Source organism: Cavia porcellus, unplaced genomic scaffold (genome assembly GCF_034190915.1).
Source record: "Cavia porcellus strain 051 isolate PalLab524CR breed Dunkin Hartley unplaced genomic scaffold, mCavPor4.1 scaffold_9, whole genome shotgun sequence".
Lineage (NCBI taxonomy): Eukaryota > Metazoa > Chordata > Mammalia > Rodentia > Caviidae > Cavia > Cavia porcellus.
Window position 1 is genome coordinate 50175282 of NW_026947492.1, and position 23322 is coordinate 50198603.

The window sequence follows — 23322 nt, forward strand, 5'->3', positions numbered from 1 at the left end:
ATCTGTACAAATCTAGCTTTTTATGAGTAAAAACTGACCTACTGTGTGCTCACTACAAGCAGAAATGCTTCTTAAGGTTTTATTTCCCACCTACTGACCCCCTTCTGCAGCAGACATAGAGCACTTAGTGATGATATTGTGTAGACTCAGACTGAACTGACTCAAAAAAGATTTTAGTTTTGCTTCTTACTAAATTTGACTTACAGATGATTTTTACCATGGCAGTTTGGAGCTTGTTTTTAGATGATCTGTTTCTCTTTTAGTAGAGGCCTCATAATGAGAGTTTGCAATGGCAAAATAAACTCCAAACACAATTTTTTCTCTTTGTCAGAATTCATTATGAAATTTTGCATAAGAAATGGGGCAGTCAGGTTTATTTTGGAACAGGGCTCAGGGCTGTCTCACCAAGCTCAGTATGACAAGACCAGGCATTTGACCAAAGAGAGGCATTTGGCAGAGGGCCAGCCCCAATCCTGCAGTCTCCCCAGAACCTCATCTGAATACATTAATCTGTCAGCACTTACTTGGCTGTGTATATTACATGTGTCTTTCTTCATTATCCTGTTTTCCCTCTAATTTTGAAAGCTCTTATCTACCCCCGAAATCTAGGAAACTTACAGGGGCTTATTAAATGCATGTATTAAAGTGCTATGGAACATGGGTGGATAAAAATGTTTCCAAACTAATCAGAACATGCCACAAACACCACAAAAGTAATAATATCTCTTCTACCTGAAATTATCAATACTGTGTAACAAAAATTGCTAAGAAACACCTATGTAGAGTATAAAGGGTTTGAAGACATACGATATAATTTTAGACAGTCTGTGAGTCTTCAGAAGCTTTTTCCGTCTACCAAAATGAAGGTTATATGCCTGAGATTTCCTGATTCCTCTCTTTCAGGTGAACGGCATTGACCTCCGTGGAGCATCTCATGAACAGGCAGCTGCTGCTTTAAAGGGGGCTGGACAGACGGTGACCATTATAGCACAATACCAACCTGAAGGTCAGTCAGTACCCAAGTTTAACAGTGTTCTGATGTGTCTGTGCTGTGAGTGTGTACACAACATTACTGACTGGTTTTAAATGTCTTAAAACTACCTCTAGAGAAAGTTGTTATTTCCTGTTCAAAGAACGTGAGATTGTTATTTCCAATCTTCCAGGAAAATATCAAGCAGTTAGAAACATCACTACGATGATAAGAATTCCACTAAACAGCGTCCAGCATCATCTTTAGTTTATTTTTGGTCACCAATAGCTATTCTAAAAACCATTTAGATTTAGAAAACAAGGGGGAAAAATCTCATCTATAGAAATGACCATTAAAGTAGATCATAATTCTCCCCTGCGGCATTAATTTAATGCTCATGATACTAACATGGCTTTAGACGCCCCCTATCCCTACTTTTCTGCTATATTTTTCCTTGTTTGGAATAAATCACTATCAGCTCTAAGGCTTGGAAATATCATTATCATCAATTGGATTAGCCAACTGAAAAGCTGAGGAGGTATCCTAAATTGGGTTTGTTACACTCTGCTCTTTGGTGTATTTAAATATCTGTTTCTGTGATCAGAATGAGGTCGATGAGACAACTTGGACATTAACTATTGTACAGTTGATAGCTCTGCAAATTCAGATATGGATTGTTTGCTTGCTAACAAAACACACTGAAGACGTCATTGTAGACTAGACTTTATGCCTCTTCCCCCAAAAAAGAAATGTAGTTTTGTCTTTAATCTGTATGGCCAGCAGAAAAGAGTATTATACAGTTAGCTGAACATGAGGGTGCAAGATGTCATCGGAGAAGAGACTGTGCGTGTGGGTACAGAGCGGCCATTTCAAATGATTCTTTATTAACGTCTTTGGTCTGTTGTTTGGAAGACTGAACCACTGGCAGGTTAGCTTTCATTAATGGTGTTCAATGCACAAAATAGGAACAAAATCTTTTCTTCTGGGTGTGTTTGGCATTTACCTTCATTTGTGCTCAGTTTAGAATAAGAATTGACAAATAAGTTACATAAAGATTTTTATGAATGTTTTGTCCAGCTGATCTGTGTCAGTTATGCCAGAGAGCTGATGAAGAGGTGCCCTGTGCTGATCAAAGATAAATGATGACATACCCAAGGTGCCATCTCTTCCAGAGAGCTTTGGGAAGTCTTTTTGCTTCTTAAATATTAGCTGGTTTGTTTTCTAAAAGAAGTAAATGACTCCAAAACTATCTATTGTAAAGCAGAAAATGAAACGCTCTGAGATAGTACAATTTGATTAACAAATTCGAAGTCATACAGAGTAAGAATTTTTTTAATGGGAACATTCTATTATCTTTAGAGCTGTTTTCCTGCGATCTCAAACTATATGTCCTCTGTCATGTCCTGATATGTGTCATAAATGTCCGTGGCTGTTTTCTCATTTCTGAAATTTTGAAATAATTCTGTAGGCTGGTAAGACGGTTAGAACTGCAGTTCTATCAACATAAATCATCATCTCTTCACTGGGGTGTGCTTAAGGCTTGGTTTCTTTAAAGCAATATAATTAGTTTAGATAAAATACTGTACTTTATCAAGATGCTTATTCAATGAGTGTTTTGTAAATCCTATAAGTTGACTTTTAAAGTACCACTAAAAAAACCTACAAATGACCACAAAAGGTTCTTGCAAAATGACAAGGTACAGATTAGATTCACAGAATGACTTCCCTATTTTAATAGTCTAACTGTGGTCAAATTTGTCACAGATTTAAATCAATCAGAAATGAGGTAACTGCAACATTAAACAATCAGTTTTATTCTCCCCTTTGCAAATTTGATGTGTAACCAAGCCTTAATTAACTATTATCTGTAATGGAAAGCTGATTGAATTTTTGTTTGGTCACTTAGGAACATTTAAATTGTAGAATATCTTTAGGAAACAATGAACAATTTATCTTTAAAATAAGTGAAATGAGTACGTTTTGAGATTCCATTAGAAAATTCTCACCAGGTCCCTTTGTTTGCCCCAGTGTTATAATGGGCCCAGCTATTACAGGTTAGCTTAGCAAAAAGATGTCATGACAGCTCTTTCAGGATGGGTAAGAACTAGGCTTCCAGGAAATAGATTTTTCAGTCACATTCACCTGCTTTATTGGAATTTAGTGCAATTTTTAATATCAGAAAAAATTGCCTCCACTGCAAGTAATATAGCACATTTGTCTTCAAAGAACTTTTTATCCTTTTGAGGAGAACAGACTTAGTAGAGATCAGTGCCCTATGCCTTATAACCAACTTCTACAATAATGACAGTATGTCTAAGAATTATGGAATTTCAGAGAAAGCCTAAGCCAACAGCACACGGAAGAGTGAGGTAGTGAAATGTGGGAATGAAGGCAGACCTTGAAAATCCAGTGAGATTTCTACTTTAGAGAAGAGGGAGAGATTATGTGCTGAACCATAAGATTGAGAGCTCTGTGCTTTCAGCACCATCCCTGCATTTCATTCATTGATAGATCTCTGGTGTTATAATTGGTATTGCTTGAAAAGTTGCTGAACTAATGGATACAAGTTTATCATACCTCAGTGCTTAAGTGTCCACTTGAAAGAAACTGAAGATTGAAAGGGTGTTTTAATTTTGCTTACTCACACTTTTTACTTTTGCCTCAAAGACAGAAAAAAAATTGCTAAATAAGTGTATTGCAAAATATGAAACCACTTCCAACTGTGTTTTTCATAGTGCTTAGCACATTTCTGAGATAATTATTATGAGCTATAATTATTATAATGTAGCAATAAGTGTCTTCTTTGGAAAATTTCACTGAGTGAAGTGGGGCCAAAGATAGTGGGGCCACTTCTGTGCTTGAAATGAGCTTAGTCCCAATTGTCTGCCTTATTCTGTCCACCATCAGTCTTTTTCATGTGTCGTTCAAGGCCAATTTGTAGAATCTTATACAGTGTTCTTTCTGGTGATGTGATTGTGACTGATTCTTACCATATTCCTAAATTCAATTTTGTCATGTGCTTGCTTTGAAATTAATGTGTTACATTAACAATAAGAAGAAAATCTTAAAGTTATTTCTTTTTTAAAAGGTCAACATCTGATACTTCAGAAATAATCCCATTAACCACTAGAGGAAAGTAATTCTACAAAAAATCTTAATCACCTATATTGTTACTAAAGTTACTCCAACATCACTTTATACAAAGAAACATAATGCCACACACACACACACACAGAGCCCTTTTCCTTCCTGCGTATTCCCAGCCCCTTTTCTCATTGCTTTCAGAATTATCTTTCTAAAATACATGACCCCAGTGTACCTAGCCACAAACAACTCGTCCCTCCTAGATTTTCCCAGCCACCTTCCATGCTTTCTCCCTGCTCATCCTGCTATGATGAGTTACAGCACCCTTTCCACTTACTCTGCTCCTGTGCATGCTCCTGAGCTACTTTTCTTTGTGGATTTCTCCACTGGAATTTGATGGGCTCCCTTTACACCTGTAGGGCTCCTATTCATCTGGAGGGTTTACAGACTCAGTGGCATTACAAAGCCGTCTTTAATCCGTTCAGTCACACTGACTGATTCTCTGAGTTCCCTAGGCATGTATTCAAATACCTGCTGGGTCTCTTATTGTGCTTTGCACCTTTTTACCCCAGGACTACCTAGACATCAAGGACCATTCTAGCACTCCTTTCATCTCTTGTGTTAATTTGCATGATACAAATGTAATACATTTTATTAGCTAATTTCCTATTGGGCCTGAGAATGCTCACCAGCAGAACTTAAGGCTGCAGCATTATTCCTAGATAACTTGCACGGTACAGTCCTAACTTCACTCTCCAAAGTGACCACATCTTTTACTTTTGCTATTACTGTCACATCACTGTAGTGCACTGATAGTCTTTGGGAACAAAAGATATCATACTATTTTTGGTATTCTGGTTTTGGTAGTTGTATATGCGCATTTAAATAATACAGTGATTCTTGATAATGATGAAAATTAGGTAAGTGCTGGCAGCAAGCTGCATTTTTTTCTAAATGGAATTAATGAATTGTCTATTGAGTCTGTCTTTGTTTTAGAAGTGTAATGTCATATTTTCAGTGGGATGGTTAATAAATATTAACATGATGCCTAAGAAATGTTTGCTGAGGGCTGGGTGTTTAGTTTGGCGGTACAAGCACCTGCCTGGCAAGTGCAAGGTCATGAGTTTGATTCCCAGTACAAAAAAAAAAAAAAAAGTTTGCTGAATAATATGAATACCTGCACATAGAAGTGGTAAATGAATCCCTGATTGGGCATTTATGTTGATACAGTTCTTATACTATACTATTTTGAATTTTGCTACAAAATCTTTAGCAACTCTAATAGATAAATTTCTTTTCTCCAGTATTTCACAAAAGCTACAGCTGTTGATTTATAATACGACACAAAAATATGATTAATGCATTGAGTAGTTATTTTTTGGTTTTTTGGGTATGTGTATGGGGGGAGGTGGGAGTGTTAATTTGCACGATACAAATGTAACTACATTTTATTAACTAATTTCCTATTGGGCCTGAGAATGCTTACCAGCAGAATTTGTGGCTGCAGCATTATCCCGAGATAACTTGCAGGTTACAGTCCTAACTTTACTCTCCCTTGCACTCCCTTTTATTGTTTGACCCAGGGTCTCACTGAATTACTAAATTACTCAGGCTGGGCTCAAACCTGTGAAGGTTCTGGGAGTACAGGAAATGTGCCACTGTGCCGATCACTTACAATTTTTAAAATTCTGAAAGTCAACTTCAATACTATTGATGAGTTAAAAAGATATTGATAATGATCTGATTATACATTCCTCATAAAGTATCTAATGCAGCATTCTCCTGGCTAAACTCAAGTTAAATATTCAGAATATTTGTTACCTTCTCACTTATATAACAGTAACTGAAAAATAAAGATTAAAGATAAAAATATTTACTGTGAAATTAACTAACTAAAGTTGAAATAATAAACCATCAAATATTCATTTGGAGAATTATGTGAATGATAAAAATTACAGGGTAGAAACAATCCCCAATCTGTCTCTATGGAAAAAACTCATTATCTCATCACCTTTAATGTGACTCCTAAAAGCATTGTTGGGGACACTGCAAGAGCTTCAGGATGCCCGTAGGTAGTAAAGAGGGAGACCATAGTAATCAGCAAGCATATAGTCTCTGCTTCAGTAAATATTGGAGGGGTCCGATTTTCTTCTACATGTTATTCTTCAGTAAGGAACTTGAGTTCCTCAAAGAAAAGTCCTAAGGACAGTTAATTATTTCCAGGATACTCATAAGTGTATGTATGATCTGTTTAATATGTTGGGGTAGAGTAGTCATAAAATTTGTCTTGCATTTATATATTCACTCAAGCAGTAGATATTATTTTTTATTGTACTTCAGTGAATATTCTTATAGACTGGCAAACCAGTGAACCAAAGAGACTCTTTCAAATATGAAATACCTCAGATGGTGATAAATAGAATAGAGAAATATGAATCAGAATAAAGATGATTGTGACAGTAAAATCTATAGTGTATGGGGAAACTCTCAATAAAGTGATATTTAAGCAAATATCTAAAAAAAAAAAAAAAAAAACAAGAAATAACCCCCACAAAAAAACTGGGGGAATAACTGAATTACTCTAGAGTCTTTCTCTACCAAATATGGTCCATGGATCTGTAGCATACACAGATATTAAATAAGTTTCTTAGAAAGGCAAAAATCTCAAGTCCTAACTCAACCCTACCAGGCCAGGTCTGCATTTTATCCAGATTCCTAGGTGTTTTGTGTGCACACTAAAGTTTGAGAAGTACTTCTCTAGTTTTGGGAACCATGCAGATGACTAGATGAATTTTAAAACATATTTAAGGCATCGCTGTAAAATGTCTTTGAGTAACTTGCTACTGCATATTTTAAAACAGAAACTAGCTTAAATAGTCCTTTTCACTGCTTTCAAGCTGTGAGGCACATTCCAAAGAAAAAGTATTTACTCATTGAGAAAGATGTGAAACCCAGATTGTATTTAGTGTAACCAGTGTCACAGATCTTAAACCACAGCTAGACACCAGAGTGCATTTCTCTGTGGGGTCAAAAGTAAAATGAAAGCTTGAGATAAATATGTGACTCACCCCCGAAGAATATAGACACCTTCTATGCCAGAAGTTTCTCAGAAATGTAATACATATGTCATTCAAGAAGCTTACTTACAATGCAGGACAACATAGTTTTTCTTTAAATCAGTGTCTGTGTAGGATTATGCATATGAATGAACAGCTGTGGCATGATGAAATATTTTCCTAAGGCAAATAAAGCATCTTAAATGCTCAGGCAATATTTGTAAGGTCCAGCTGTGGATCTTGATCAAAAATTGTATCAGGATCATCAGGAAACAGTTAAAATGATATTTTGGAATGAAGAATACTGTGGCAGATTCTAGACTTAAAACTCCAAGCATCTAAAAGAAACACTAAATTTGAAATTTTACTGTTTCATCTTTGAGTTTCTTTTCTGGCCTATTTAAAGAGATGATTAGGGTAGGTAAATTGTACACCTGTTAAATTCAATCTAATAATATGATCCTTGACCTCAGGTGGTATGGAAGTATAAGTTCCATTACTTGACATTTTTTTCATTAACATTATATCTTTACTTTGCATAACGTATAAGAAGAAACAAATGTATGTCATACAACTTAGTTAACTTGATGGATTCTATGTGGTATAACTAGAATTTCTAAGAAATAGAAATTAAAAGTTGTAAGGAAGATTATTTCATGACGTTTCTTTATTTCACAGGTAGAGGAACTGATACCCTCTTAGCATGCAGATAGGAAAGCAATTCAGTATCTTAAAAGTCCCATAGTTGCTAAAACTATAGCCAAGCAGTTAGTAATATTTTAATTCTTTTAACTCTCTATGGCCACTGGTAATAGGATGTGTCTTAAACATAATTCAGTAGGATTATTGTAACAAAGTAGACATAAAGAGCCAAAGAAATCTTAGGGAGTCTGAGGCTTTTCTCATGTACACAACCTCATTTTAGCCTGTTGTTATTGTCAACTGCCATTTTTCATATATTAAAACTGAATCGTGTACAAAAGACAATATTAAATATGTAACCAACTATTTTTAATTAAAAAATAGTCCCCAATCTAAATACATTAATACTTCAGTATAGTTCAGATATATTCTGATCTTCCATTACTTCATCCCCAAGTTCTTACTATGGTACCCTTCATCCATCATACATCATACATCTACCTAGTCATTTATTCATCTCCTCATCCACTTATTCATCATCAGTCTGTTCATCCATTGCATTGATGTTGTCACCAAACATCCGATTTCCTAAATATGTTACATTAATGATGGTTTAATTAATATAAGTTACATAATCTAATTTTTACTGAAATATTAAGAAGTAAATTTGAATAAAACTTCACATGACACTAGATTTTTGTTGCTTGGTCATGTCTTTCTCTATAATCCTCACTCATACACATACATATTCCATTAACAGGTAATACCTCCATCAGCAACTAGGAATGTTCTAGGATACTACTTTACTCAATATATTTTCCCCCTAGACTTCTAGTTGCTTTTGTTCATGGCCAGCCTCCCCTTAACTCATAGCACTATAGAATGTGACTAAAAGGGATGATTCCTGCACATAGAGTCTGTCTGCCGGTGCAGAGGAAGTTCTCTCCATTGCACTCATCATTGATAATGCTGCACCCTTCTTCCCACCCCAAATCTTAAGTTTGCACCAGGGCAATGCAATAAGAATAAAAGCAGAATCACTTTCTGGATCTCACAAAACACTCAAAGCCTATCCTTGAAATGTTGTATCTCAAATTCATACCAAAGGAGTTTAAACCTTGTGATTTTTATGTCTTGAGGATCTTAACATATAATGACATGTCAGTCCTTCAGTACTGGAAAAATAATACATGTGCTAGGTATGTATTTGGTTACCTACACATTAGGATGTTGGTAACCAACTAATTCATGTGCTGGAGTCATTTTGATAACCAAGTTCTCTGAAATCCATACATGTCAATAGCAATGCCCAAATCAAGTACATAAGAAGAAAAGGTCCTAATCTTACTCTTTACTGCACAAGCATTTCAAAAATTAACACAGTCTTTACAATATAGCCTTTGATTTTATACAAAATTTCAAGATTTTTATAGAGCTGTGAAAGAAGTTTCCAAGTGACAAACCAAAAAGGGATATACAAAATACATTTAATATACCCATTAAATTCATTCTGTTTCCTGGACGCTCCATTGACTGACGTCCAAATCTGTTTTAATATCCTCTTATTTAAATCCTTAAATTTAATAGTGAATAAGGATGCTTTTCTTCTTCTGTTTCTGAATCTATGGCTAACACTTTACTGATCAGACCCAATCCATATCACTTTTATTCTTCTGTTTGTTAGCTAAGGTGATTAGAGAGATTTTACAAATGGCTCTTTTTGGCGGACAGTCTATGAAGTTCAGGTCATCTAATTAAAATGTATCATCAAAGAACAGTTATTACAAACAGGTAATTTCAAAATGTTCTTTTATTCAACACATTTTAAGCACTTACACATTTTGTTTTTCCCACATGGAAGAAACAGCAAAATCTACATCCCGGTATAAATTGTTTTCTCTGTGTCTAATAGGATATGAACTCTTTGACATTCATTTTAAATTTAATGCAAGTAGAAATGTTTATTGTTTGTTGATGGTTTTACAATTAACACTTTATGCACCATCTCATAGTCTGCAGATCTATTGTAGCCTAAATTTCATCATTTAAATAAAATAAGATAGTTGCTAAATTTGGAAATAAATTTATTGAGGCTGAAAGGAAGTAATATAAAACAAAACAATTCCAGCAAATCAAAAATGCAAAAAATTTGAACAATGGAGATGTCTTAAATTTTCAGAATCACAAGTAGTAGTAACCTTTTTTATTATGGAAAAGTCAAATATTTTTAATGTGCTTTATAGATTCATGATTCAAATAGGATTCCTGTTATACTCATGAACTAAATCTGTAAAAGTATCCAAATTGCACTTTGGTTCATGATAATCTTCTTGAATCCCCCTCAGTTTTTTTCCTATTCGTTGTATCCCCACTGCTAGCAATAATTTACTTCACTAATAAAGAATTGCTAGTACACTAAGGAAATTAAGAAATGGCAGCACAAAATCCACTCATGTAATTTACATTTCACCAATATGTATTAAATGCTTCCAATGAATGACATGTTTTTCTGGATATTGGGACTAGAATACTGGGCAAAATAGATTGGGCCCCTATCCTCAAGGATCTGCACTCAGCCATCTAAAGTCACTCTGCTCAACTATACCAGCTAGGGTAAGCGCCGTAGAGAAAGAACTTGGATCTAGACTCTTAGAGATTAGATACTCAAGAAACCTATTAGATTAGTCAAAACCACACCAAACAAGCAAACAAACAAATAAAAAATCCTGTTCTACACTAAAGAGTCAAGAAGGCAATCCAAGAAAATAGCATTTTGTTTAATCTGAAGAGTGGTATTAGTTTGTCAAAGTACAGTAAAAGAAGAGGTAAGGAAGAGTGTCAAAAGAGAAAGGTAAGTTAAGTCATCAGGTGGAGAGAGGATGGAGCAACGGAGGGACTGAAAGCCAACCAAAGAAAGTGGTCAAAACACAGTGTGCAAGGGGACATAAGAGGAAGTGGGGGCAGATCACACTGGACTATGACAAGGATTTGATTTTTTTTCTCCTGAAATCAATTAGAGGCTGTTGAAAGGTTTTAAGCCAAATGTCAGTAAGATCAGATTTGCTCTTCAAAAAGACAATCTGGTTGCTGCACAAAGAACGTTCAAGAACACTGAAGTGGCTGGAGGAGGACTGCAGAGCTCCCTGTCTGTGGAATGCACAGCCCAAGATCCCCAGTGGTTGCAGAACCATGGATAATAGAACCCTACCAGTACTATGGGTTTTTCTCTCTGCTTGTGCATACTTGAAATAAAGTTCAACTTACAAATCAGGGATACTAAGGTTCGCAGCAATAACTAGTATTAAAAATAGAACATTTATAACTATGTTTTATAATAGCTCTGTGAGTATGTTTTGTCTCTTTCAAAATATATTAATCTCTCCTTCCATAAAGTAATAGTTCAGTGCTGTGGTTGACCATGAGTATCTGAGACTTACGGGAAAAGAAACTTCAGACAACAAGGCGACTATTAACAAGAAATAGTGGATCAAAGCAGTGATATAACAGGTGGAAAGAAGTTGACAGACTTGAGGAACACTGATGGTAAAGCCAAGAGTCATACAGACTGACTTTCTAAAACACATACATTCATGAATCTATAAATTCACTAAAAGATAAGTAAGCCCTTCTAGAGAACAGCACTTTCTATTCATCTTGATACTCTTATTCTCTAACACAGTATTAGGTTAATAATAGACATTTAATAACCATACATAAAATGAAAAAATGATGCTAATAAACATATCTATTTTCTAGGAATTTTCTTCCCTTTTTATTGTAGCCCAATCAAACTAAAATATCAATAAGGAACAAAAGAAAGAAGGAGAGAGAGAGGGTGTTGGTTGTGAGAAGGAGAATAATTACACCAACATGTAAGGAGCATTTGTATACACCTGCTGTTATTCTAAAACCTCACCATGTGTTAATTCACTTAAATGCCACAAAAATTTCTGGTAGAGGTCCTGTTGCTTTACTCATATAAAGATGTGATAACAGAGACAGAGAACAGTTATGCAGTTTTTTCAAGGTCGTAGAACTAACCAATACAGTAAAAGTAAAATTCAGCTAAAAGCTGCAAAACTCGAAAACAACCAGAGCCCTGCACTGCTTCTCATAAGAGAAAAGAGATTCCTGTGTGATGAAAAGGTTTTGAGAGAAAGAAATGGAATGGCTGTGGAGAAACCAAGAGGAAGGAAATACCAAGAGAGGGATATTCAAGAACCAAAAACGGGTTCCATAAACAAAGATAGGAGGGCTCAGGCAGACAGAGGCAGGCAGTCTAGTCCTCTGTTGTGAGTAAGAGAATAGAAACCAGTAGTTTGGGCTTGAAATAGGAATCGATGAAGCTGGGAAGGGTGTGTTCTCTCTCTCTGTCTCTCTGTCTCTCTGTCTCTGCCTGTCTCTGTCTCTGTCTCTGTCTTTGTCTCTGTCTCTGTCTCTCTGTCTCTCTCCCTCTGTCTCTCTCTCTGTCTCTCTCTCTCTCTCTGTCTCTGTCTCTCTGTCTCTCTCTCTCTCTGTCTCTCTCTCTCTCTTCTCTCTCTCTCTCTTTCTCTCCCTTTCTCTTTCTCTCTCTCTGTCCCTCTTCCTTGCCTTAGTCTTGTATTCTTTTGGGGATATGGAAGTCTTGGGTCTGTGGTTTGACTCACAGGGTTGTGGTCCCAACTTGGCATAACAATAAGCAGTGAGAGGGCTCCTTGCTCTCATAGTGACAGCTTTCCTGTGCCTGAGACTTTTCACCTGTAGCTTAGAGATAATCGTACCTTTCATGGAAGAATTGGGGAAGTAGATGTCAATATGGAATGTTTGGAATGTTAGACTGTCTATAAAGTACAACTAGTATAATACTCTCAACAATAAACATTTTTAAGTAAGCACTGTACTCTGCTCTAATCAGACCTTTGAACTGTACTAAGAACTATTCTTAGGAGAGTTGAGGAGCTTCAGAATTTGGGAAACAATAATAGTGAAAGGTTCCAACCATAAAACCAGATGCATATGGGTCAGATTCCTGCTCCCATTCACTATTGTGTAGCTCCTGACAAATTACTTCACCTCTTGCAATCCCATCCCTTACCTATAAAATGTGGATTCACACCTATCTCCCAGAGAAGACGTAAAGGAGTGTGTGTGAAGTATTAAGCACAGTTGCTGACAAATATATATCAGTAAGTGATAACTTTCATCATTATGATAATTATTCAAAAGCCTATCATGAGGCTATGATGTGGATAGTGAGAAAGACAAACCCAGAGGGAAAAGGGAACACAGACAGTGCTGAGGAGGCTGTGGATAAGAGTGTGTAAGGGATTCTTTCAGTAACAGATTGATATGGTGAGAATGCACTGCATGGAAGTGTCAAAGAGGCCTCTACAGGGTCCTCTGAGGGAAGGGCTGGAGTGGGGGCAGAGAGCACAGGAGACGCCTGAGCCCTGGTATTCACCCATTACAACCACAGCTGGCTTTGGTTTTCATGCTTGATCTTAAATACATAATTAGATACAAGGATTCCACCAGAAAACAGTTTTGAAAGCTATTCACAGTAAGATGTTTTTGTGATTAGGGTCCATTAAAGCCATAGACTCAGTTCATTTTCCACAGAATGAAAACTCCATGAGAACATCAAGTGTTGTTTGACTTGATTGCTTATTCTCAGTGCCTAGAGCAGTGCCTACCACACAGAGGGTGATCAGTAAATATTTGTGAAATTAATGAATGCATTTGACTGCATAAGCTAAATTAATGTAGTTTTCTCTTTGAAGTATGGGAGCAAAATAAACTCATTCCCCATGAACTCCAGTCATTGACCTTTGGGGTTGGCATGTAACTCAGTTGGTAGGAGACTGCCCAGCATGCACAATGCCCTGCATTTCATCTATAGCAATACGAAGACATGGACTGATCTCCACTGCTGAAAAAATAGTTCTATGAGAGCAGGTTTTGTGTTTACTTGAATGATTCTGACATTTCTATCTACCACATAAACTAAAGACAAAGACATGCTCACTATTACTTTAGTTTGGTTGTGTTTGTGGCAGCAAAAAATTAAGTGAATATTGTTTTCATAACGAACATAACAGCTGGCTGTGTTACCATTGATACATGTTCTTATGCCATAGGATGCTTTCCCAAGTCAGAAATAATTTTCAAATATTGGGTTTTCTTTCACCATGATTATTCAATGTGCTATAAATTGCCACGGGATCACATGCTCCAAAAGAATTGTTCCATTTAATTATTCTTCATAACTGATATGGTTTTCTAGAAAAAAATTGGAACATTTAATAGTCTTTAAAGAGGTTAGGGAGTCCAAAGGGATAGGAAATCAAGGTTAAAGTGATACATACTGTTCCCTTGGAAATATGGGCAAGTGTTAACTAGTTTCATAGAACAGTTATCTTTAAGTTAAGATATTTATAATTTTTGTACAATAATGCATAAATTCCTCTGTTATAAGTGATTTATTCCTTAGTAATATAAATAGCTACCCACTTATTTCATCCAGATTCTTCATAGTATTATTATTGTTATTATTTGTACTGGGGATCGAATTCATGACCTTGCACTTACCAGGCAAACACTTAAATCACTAAGCTAATTTAAATTTCTTTTAAATTCTTGAAATTCTTAAAAATAGGTATCACTCATTGTGGGAGAATTTTCCTGAAAGCAAAAAGAGAAACAGTAAAGTTTTAGCGACAATTCCCCACCATCATTTCCTTAGTAATGAACAAGAATAAACACACCAGGCATTCTAGAAGAAATATAATTATCTATGAAATTGCAGACAAATGGTTACTTGAAAAACTATTAGTGAGAAATCATGAGTGTCTACACAATAGTCATCAAAACAAAACTGATTAAAAAATCCAAAGAAATAAAAATGTGAAGATTTTTGCAGATGGGGGCCTGATAACAGGACGACATGCAGAGAAAATTACTGAGGAAAATCAAATATTTCCAACCTGGACGGTGCTATTTACTGTTAGGAATGTATTTTCCCCTCCTTATAACAGACTGAAAAGAAGACATATTCAGTAGTCTGCAGATATATGAATATTTAACCTTACAGAAAGTAAAAAAAGTGGATTTTCTTGCTTATTTGTTCATTTTGTGGTGGTTGATATTGAAAAGTTAAGTGTACATTGTTGTAGTTTTTTTCTCTGTGTTGTTGAATTTCTCTGGTAGATTTTGTGCTTTTGTTGCAATTCTGTGTCTTTGCCTTTCCTATGAACCAAAAAGAAAAGTGAACGGCGCCTGAGAATGTAGAACAAGCTATGAGCAAAATGCAAATGTATGTGACCATAAAATATAAAGTATCTTGTTTTTTTAAAAACAAGAGTCAATTTTTAGGAAAATTAAATGTGTGGATCAAGCATTTATATGCAGATTCAGTTTTCTAACACTCTTGTCATCTAAATCTGAACTTTTGTCTCCTCTCACATCTTCTCCTCACTACATACTCTCCTTGCAGACTGTACTCAAATGATGCCGAATCATTTCTCATTCACCTGACACATTATAAGGGGTTTTTTTTCCCTGACACTCAGCAATTATTACTCGACTGCTTCAAATTCTTTTCTTCTTTTGCCCACTCAACAAACTTTCTGCTTCAAAGAGCATGGTAGAGATCACCTCCAAAAACCCTTTTTTTCCTGAACTGCACTAATGTACAACACTGTTTCCTTTGCTACCTTAATCTCCTTTCATTGTATTTTTCTCTCAGTCTTAGACTTAATGTACACAAATGTCCAATCTTCCATACGTAGAGGGATCCATGAGGGAATACAGTAACTCTAATAGGCAGTAAATAGATGTTTGATATATGACTCAAACAGATGATCACTGAAGATTTAGGTGCCAGTAATTTAAAATGAAAATAAATAGAGAACAGTTGATGAGAGGTATCAGAGAACTTTTGTTATATGTCATTGTGAATGGTCCACATATTAAGGAATTAACTAGATTCAATGATTTTTAAAAATCATAAGTGAATGTAGAGAGAACAGTTAGCAACTAATAATTATTATCATCATTATGGAGTGTCTAGAATTTTAAAATATTTATATATGCTATGACATGTAATCCCCACAAAGTAAACATTGTTATCTCTAACCTACAAATGAGAGAATAAAATTGCAAAGAAGTTACATGATAGTTAAGTAGCCTACCTGATACTGGTGCCCATCAAAGTGCCAGAAGTTCCAGAACTCAGATTTCAGCTACCACCAATGGATTCTTCTCTTCCTATCCCCCTTTATTTTAGAAAGGAGAAGGCAGTCAAGGTCACACAACTAATGTAGTCTAAGTTCATGGATTTTATAGCACTTTCCCTTGAAAGCCTCATTAAACTTACATATGCTTGTCTGAAGATCTGCTGAGCCACATTGTGCTGCTAAGCCCTGGAGCTTTGGAACTCCCCTTTGCTCTAAGAGAGCACTTTTAAATCTGGCAAGATATTGCTTAATAAAATACTCACCAAGTGCCTGAGCAATTGAAGTAAAAGGGTTATGGTTCAAAAATGGATATAAAAAGAAAGTAGATTACCACTGAAGTGAGGATTTCTGAATGTCGTTCGGTTTAAATGGAACTGTGATTAGGAAGAAAAGAAAGACATCTGAAAAGGTCATGAAAAGAAAAATAGTAGCAATTTTAACTTTCGACTAAATGTCTGGAATCTGGACCATCACAAATAGGGTACTCTCTGATGCTCTGCTCTGAAGCATCTATGTAGACGGTACAGTTGTGACAGGAAACTGCATGTGACTCAAAAGAGGGAACATACTTGGCTGATAACTGATTAGTCCTGTTTGAGTAAAATAACATCAAATGTATAAAAATACATTGCTGATGAAATGAGCAGCCTAAATTAGGCGATAGCAAAAACAAAGACTTGTAGAAAAGGGGAAAAAATGTATCACAAAAGAAAAAAATCTAAGTAGAATGTGAGCTTTTTTGTCAGCAAATATGCATTACTTTTCTAATCCTAGATTTGAGATTATGAATATCATGAATGAGCCACTAGAAAGTAAGTATTTAGAAAAAAACAAATCTTGTGGAGTCAGTCAGCATCAATAAACTTCAGATTTCTTATTTGTGAAAGAGGTTAATAATACCTACTTCAAAGGGTCATTTCAATGAATAAATCATGATCAAATTCCTGGCCCCTAGAAAATGCTAGCAGTGGTTACTAAAGTAGTGAAAGCTAACATTGCAGGTACTAATATATGCCACAGTATTCTCTGTTTTCCATGTGTTCATTTAGGTAAACCCTAAAACATACGTATAAGATGCAGACTATAGTAGTTCCCACTTTAGAGGTAAAGAAAATGAGGCACAAAAATCAAAGGCTATGCAGCGAAAATATGATTGAAACCCTAGTCTGGCTCAAGCATTCCTGCTCTTAACTGTTACTTGTCATGGTAAAATGATAGGCTTCTTTGATTTTTCATAACATTTATCCATATATATAGTTATTTGTTTGTTTCATAGTCTTCCTTCTCCCTGTTAAAAATAAGCTCCATGAGAGCAAGAACCTTGACTAACTTCTTATTGTTAGGTACTAGAATGGCATCAGACACAAAGAAAGTATTTTAAAAATTTATTTATGGCATTTTGAACTACAACTTTTATTATTGGCAAATAAAGAATATGAACAATGCATAGATGAAAGAATCAAAGAAACAATAAAAGGAAATATATGTGACAAAAGATCATAAGAGATGCAAAAGCATTGGTAATAATGACTCAGAGGCACTCCTAAAAATTAACATAGTTTGTTTACAAAAGATAGCTTTGGCAAAGTACATGGCACATATGTTTTTCCTCAACTGTTGATAACAAAACCAAAGATAAACACAGTCTCCTTTTCCCTGATTTTCTGAACTGATAAGAAGGAACACACTGCAATTAGCATTGTCATGGAGCCAAAGAAGAAAAAGCAAAGACAAATAGGTTTAACTCATAATTCATTATAAAAGAAAGTATTCAGTGAAACTGCTCAAGACTAATCTTCATATCCTTATTGTTTAAAAGAAGAAAACAATAATAACATTTAATAGCATCCAAGTCACTGAACAAAGCACAATGTCAAGGTAATAAAATAGACATTACATGCTCCCAAACACTCAAGATTCTTGAGGAATCACTTTTCACTTATTATCTACAGCTACATCTCAGGCAAGGAGACCACATCATTTTATTGTGCATATTTGGGTAGTAATTCTGATGTCATTGCTTTCCATTGCTAGATAAGGAAACAGTTTCCTCTCTACCCACCTAGAAAAAGCTTTGTGTGCATTTTCTGTGCCTCCTTCATCTCAGTCTTTTACCGGACCCCAGGAACGTAGTTCCAGCTCAAAGACGGAAATAATCATGGTCTATTTGACTGCCACCTTTGCCTGAGGCATCTGTCTACATGCTTGCTTCTAACCCTGCATGTGGGAAATTTATTTTAATTTCTGTTCAAACTGGGACATGTTGTTAATGTTGGTTAACTTAGTCTCTTTACAAAAGATACAGTTTATGGTGCACAAATGGACATTTTTATGACTTAAATGACAAGCCCAAATCAAATGATTTTCCTGACTGCTAAATAACTAAGAATCAGAATTTTGATTTAGAATATATTGATAATATCAACTTAAAAGGATAAAACTTTCAAGACAGGAAACAAAACTACTACACTTAAGTGTTCCAATGTATTCCTCTGAGTAACAGTAATAAGAAACAAATAGTATTTGCATTTGATTCTCTACACCCATTAAACTGTTAATTTTTCATCTCAAGAGTTTGAGGGAAAACAAATTTTTTAAAATAATTGTTTTAAGCTGATAAAAGAACTAGATTGATATGCAAATGTGAGCAGTCCCCTGGGGCTTTCATCAAGCTGCATTTTTGCAATGCCAGGACAAAGAGAACAAAGACAGTCAACGCATTTTCTCAAGCTTAGTTCTATACAGCCTGGGAGTTGAGGTTGGAGGAGAGATGTCATTTTGACATATGACACAATTTTCAGTGCAAGTTTTGAAGGATCTTTCCAAAACTCTAGATCACATCCATGTCAAATCTAGGATGTATACCTTCTCCATCTGCCAATACCTACCAGTCTAACTTTTTGAAATCTAAGAGCTGAGTTTATCTTTCTTTATCTATGGGGCAGACCACAGACATCAAAGAACTTGGTATTGTAATGGCTAAGACAGAGCACCTGCTGAGTGGAGAAACAGGAAAATTGTAGCAGAATGGTCAGTGTATGGACTCTCTGTGTCCAAATCCTAAATCTGTCACTTATCAGCTGTGAGACCTTCAAGAAGGTAACTTAACCTTCCTGTATCAGGTTCCCCAATAGTAAAACTAAAATAATAATAGTCATTGTTTTAGGATTATGAAGATTAAATACACTAACATTTATAAAGCTTTTATAATAACTAGTGTGGCTCACATCTAACTTTACTACTAAGGCAAAGTCAGTGAGACCAACTTCCAGCCTCCCCCATCACGTACTACTCCCCATAAAGCAACTGGCCTGTGGGTTTTCCATTTCAAATCAACACTATGTATTCATATTGCTTTCATCTGATATTGCTTGGCTGGACATGGTCATTCATTCCGTAACTGTGTGATGAACATCTGCCATACATCAGTACTCTCCAGGTCCAGGAGCTGAGTGATAGGGCAGAAAACTGTCCTCTCCTTCTGCCACAGCCATCAGTGACTTCCAGTGTGCTTTTTCTAAGCTGTGTACCTGTCTCAAGAGAACTGTAACTAATGTTTGGCTATTTAGGTTTTCTGGTTATACAATAGCTTTGTTGGGATTTGAGATGATCTCATGTGAGACACACTTCCTTACCTCCAGAAATGGCTTTTCCCTCTTGAGCAATCTATCTATCATTAGAATTCATCACACAGTTTTCAAAGGCTCTTGCTGGTAGCAAGCAAAGTATCAGCTTTGCTTTTTGCAATAAAAAAATCTCCAGTTGTTCTCCACTAAGTGCAATGTCTGTTTTGTAACTAGAACTGCTTTACAAGAATATAGAAACTGGCACAAGACAGGCAATTGATTTTCTTCAAACTGAGTTATTAACATGGAAAACTACAAAGAGAAGAAAAGTACAACTTTAAGGATAATGCTTAGTCTAAATGAGCCTGGAGAGAAATTTCAGAGTGTGATGAAGAGTAATGAACTTTGAATCTAAGATGCAACACATGTAAGATGTTATTTTATGTTTCATTTTTAAAAGACTACCCAATGTAACTATAAAGCACCACTGTAAAATGTATCCTTAATTCAGAGATATAAATATGTTGAAAGATTTACATTTTACAAATGATGAAATACAGATGATCATTCACATTTTCCTGCTGCTCACGTTGTGGACAGTCATACGTTACACAAAGTGACTTAGACTGCACGTTAACCTTGGGCTGAGGATTTAACTCAGTGGCATAAGCGCCTGCCTGGCAAGGTCGAGGTCATGAGTTTGATCCCCAGTACCAAAAAAAAAAAAAAAGGTTAAGAAACAGCCTTGATTCACATTAATTTTTTACCAATCAGTGTGAAATTTCAGGTCTTTGAGTATAATTACTGAAATGTGACACATCAATACAAAATAAACTTCAAGATAGAACAAAAGTCCCAAGTTAATAAGAAAGTAATATGGCAACCATGTGTGAGGAGCTTTATCTGCTAGGGTGGACAGGAAGAAACAATAGTATATACAGAGCCTCAGAGAAAAGCAAACATGTTTGTCTCAGTCTTTAGCATTGTTTAAAATAATTACTAATAAAGATATACACTAAAGATTGGGCGGATATCATTCTCTTGGCCAGTGCCATCTGATAAACCCTAAATACTTGGAGGCAATTTTAAAAATAGGAAATGTTTAGAAAGAAGCAGGCAAGCCAGGGATTTAAGTCAGTGGCATAAGTATCTGCCTAGCAAGTGCAAGGTCATGAGTTCAATCCTTGGTACAAAACAAATAGTAGGCAAGGTACACTGAAATCCAAGAGATACTCCAGAACTTCTCCTCCAATTTCTTCTGGACATAAGTAGTTCATGTTTATCAACTCCCCAGCCACAGAGCAAATCAAAAAGGATAGAGCATTGAGAGGCCAATAAACAAAATTTACACAGCCTAAATCTCAAAAGGAAAAAGCAGTTAAATCTTGAATGGTTTTATACCCTGGTGGTAGGAAGTTTATCCTCAATCTGGGAAAGATGTGACATACTTCTAATCTCCTTTACTTGGGACCCTGAGGCAGGAGGATCACAAATTCAAGGATAGCCTGACCAATTTAGTTGGGTCCTATTTTAAAAATAGCTGGGGATATAGCTCAGTGGTGCCTTGGTTCAAGCTGCAGTCCACATGTAGACTATTCTTGGCACAATAAGGAATATTTACAAGGCAATAAAACAAGAGAGTATTCTAAAAACATCATCTACCTGGTATATGTCCAGGCAGAAAGGTAGGGCAAGATTAGAGAGAAAAAGAGGAGTTAACAAATTGCTAGTTATCTAGACAAGAGACTACTGCTGAACTGGGAAAATGGAAGTAGAAATGGAGAAAAGGCTCTTGGGTTCATGATTTGTCTATTTGAAGACAGTCTTCTAGAATAGATGAAAATGGCGAAGCTAAACCATAGAGTACAGGTAATGAATTGGAAATCTAGACAGGAGCAAAAGCATACATTTGGGATGTAAGTCTCATCTTTTGTGCTGTGAGCCAGTTTCAGTGTTGGTGACTATCATTCCTAGGAATATAAACTGGACTTGTTAAAGCTGACACCATGTTCTTTTCATTAAGCTGGAGCCTGGAAATCATTTCAGTTTAGCAGGTACAGAAGTTTTAGTAAACTGAACTGCAGAGGTTTGCAAGGGCTCTAAAGGGGCCCATGACATGGCCCCGCTAAAGACAACAGCTGAGTTCATTTGTTAAGCAGTTCAGTTGTCAATATCTTAGATATTATGTAAGTGAATAGAAGTCACCAGTGGAAGGAAAGTTAGCAAATGCTTTCTGCCCTACAAAATTCACAAACCAAACTGGGATGATTTAACAAAACGTCTTCAGGGGCTTCAAGGTCCCCTTTTGATGGCCTACTTGTAGATCCTCAATCTAGGAAAAAGCAAGGCTGAGCTGGTAATTATCACTGTTTTAATGATTTAGTTTTGTTCTGAGTGTCTTTCATAGAACCTATAGAACCTTCCCTAATAAAGAATAGCAGTTTGGCTGGTTTACCTTAGCTGCTGTTGTAAATTTTACTGCTGAGATGTTTATCATCTTAAACCATTATGAGAACAAAGCCCTCCAAGGTCTTATCTAATATTCTATAATTTTGTGTCTACAGGAGTCTTTCTAATGAAGGAAGTCACTTCTCAAAGAAACAGGTAGAGTGGCAGAACAACAGCATGAATGTAGTTTGTTGCCAGTGAATACAAAGAGGACCCACTCTAAATTGAAGCAACTAAAAACTATTAAACGCAGCTGGAAACCAAAGGCATTTGCTAAAAGCTCCAAAGTCAAAGTTGTATTAATTAAAAGAAAGCCTAGGGGGCTCAAGCAAATTTTAAAAAGAGCTTCCAAACTTCTATCCCCTTGCTGCTCTCTCTGAGCACAAGCCCTCTCCAGCCAGTCCTGTTTTTATGTGTGTCCCCTGCTCTGGAACATTTTTTTCTGCTACTCACCACCCTCTTCTCATAACACAGTTTTCTTTCAGATCAAAAAACCTGCCCTTAGGCCAGATGTGGTGGCACATACCTGTAAATCCCAGTACTCGAGAAACTGAGGCAGGAGGGTTGCTGCAAATTTGAGGCTAGCATGGGTTTCAAAGGGAATTCAAGTCCAGCCTGAATTGCATAGTGAAGTCTTGTCTCAAAAAAGGCCAAACAGAACAAATCAAAACTGCCCTTCTTCCTCCATGGAGCTTCCCATTGTAGTATATTCTGTCTTCTGAACAATCACTGTACTTTTTCTACATGAACACAACCCTTTTCAATTAGTGTTATAGTAATTTTTGCAGATCTTATTCTCTCATTTGAGTCAGTATCTTTCTGTTTCATCTCTGTGTCTAGAAAACAATAGATAATGTATAATTTCTTAATTAAGTGAATGAAGCAATCAATTAATAACTCAGTCAATGACAATAAATGAGCATGTCCTTCAAAGTGCACTTTCTTTATAACCATGAGAAACATCTATTTTATAGTTTCTTCTCTATCACAAAAAAGTTCAACACTTGTATCCATAAAATATTCATTTCAAAATGATAAATATTCTGAGACATAATATAAATAATAGGATTGTAGGTAATGTTACAGATAAAGAGAATAGTTATGAAATCAAAACCAGAGTAATCAACCTAGGAAAATAGACTGCTATTGTGCTATATCATTTTGAAAGTTGCTTTTCTTACCATATTAAGCCAAGCACTGGGGAAAGCAGATGATACACATTGTTTTATATAATCTCCAAACAAACTTGTGAGGTAGATCCTTATACTCCCCTTCATTCTATGGATTAGGAAAATGAGACTTGAAAAGACCATGTAATCTTGCCTAGATCACCCAGCCCTCAA

The 23322-nt window shown here is 35.9% G+C and overlaps 1 protein-coding gene across 26 annotated transcripts in view; it reads left to right on the forward strand.

The window, feature by feature from the left end:
• Positions 1 to 23322, forward strand: part of Dlg2 (discs large MAGUK scaffold protein 2) — a 1893126-nt gene that overhangs the window by 1614386 nt on the left and 255418 nt on the right. For all 26 annotated transcript variants that reach the window (XM_063256338.1, XM_063256340.1, XM_063256341.1 and 23 more), the window contains one exon: positions 904 to 1006. In XM_063256338.1, the coding sequence (XP_063112408.1) occupies positions 904 to 1006 (103 nt within the window). The remainder of the gene's footprint in view (positions 1 to 903; positions 1007 to 23322) is intronic.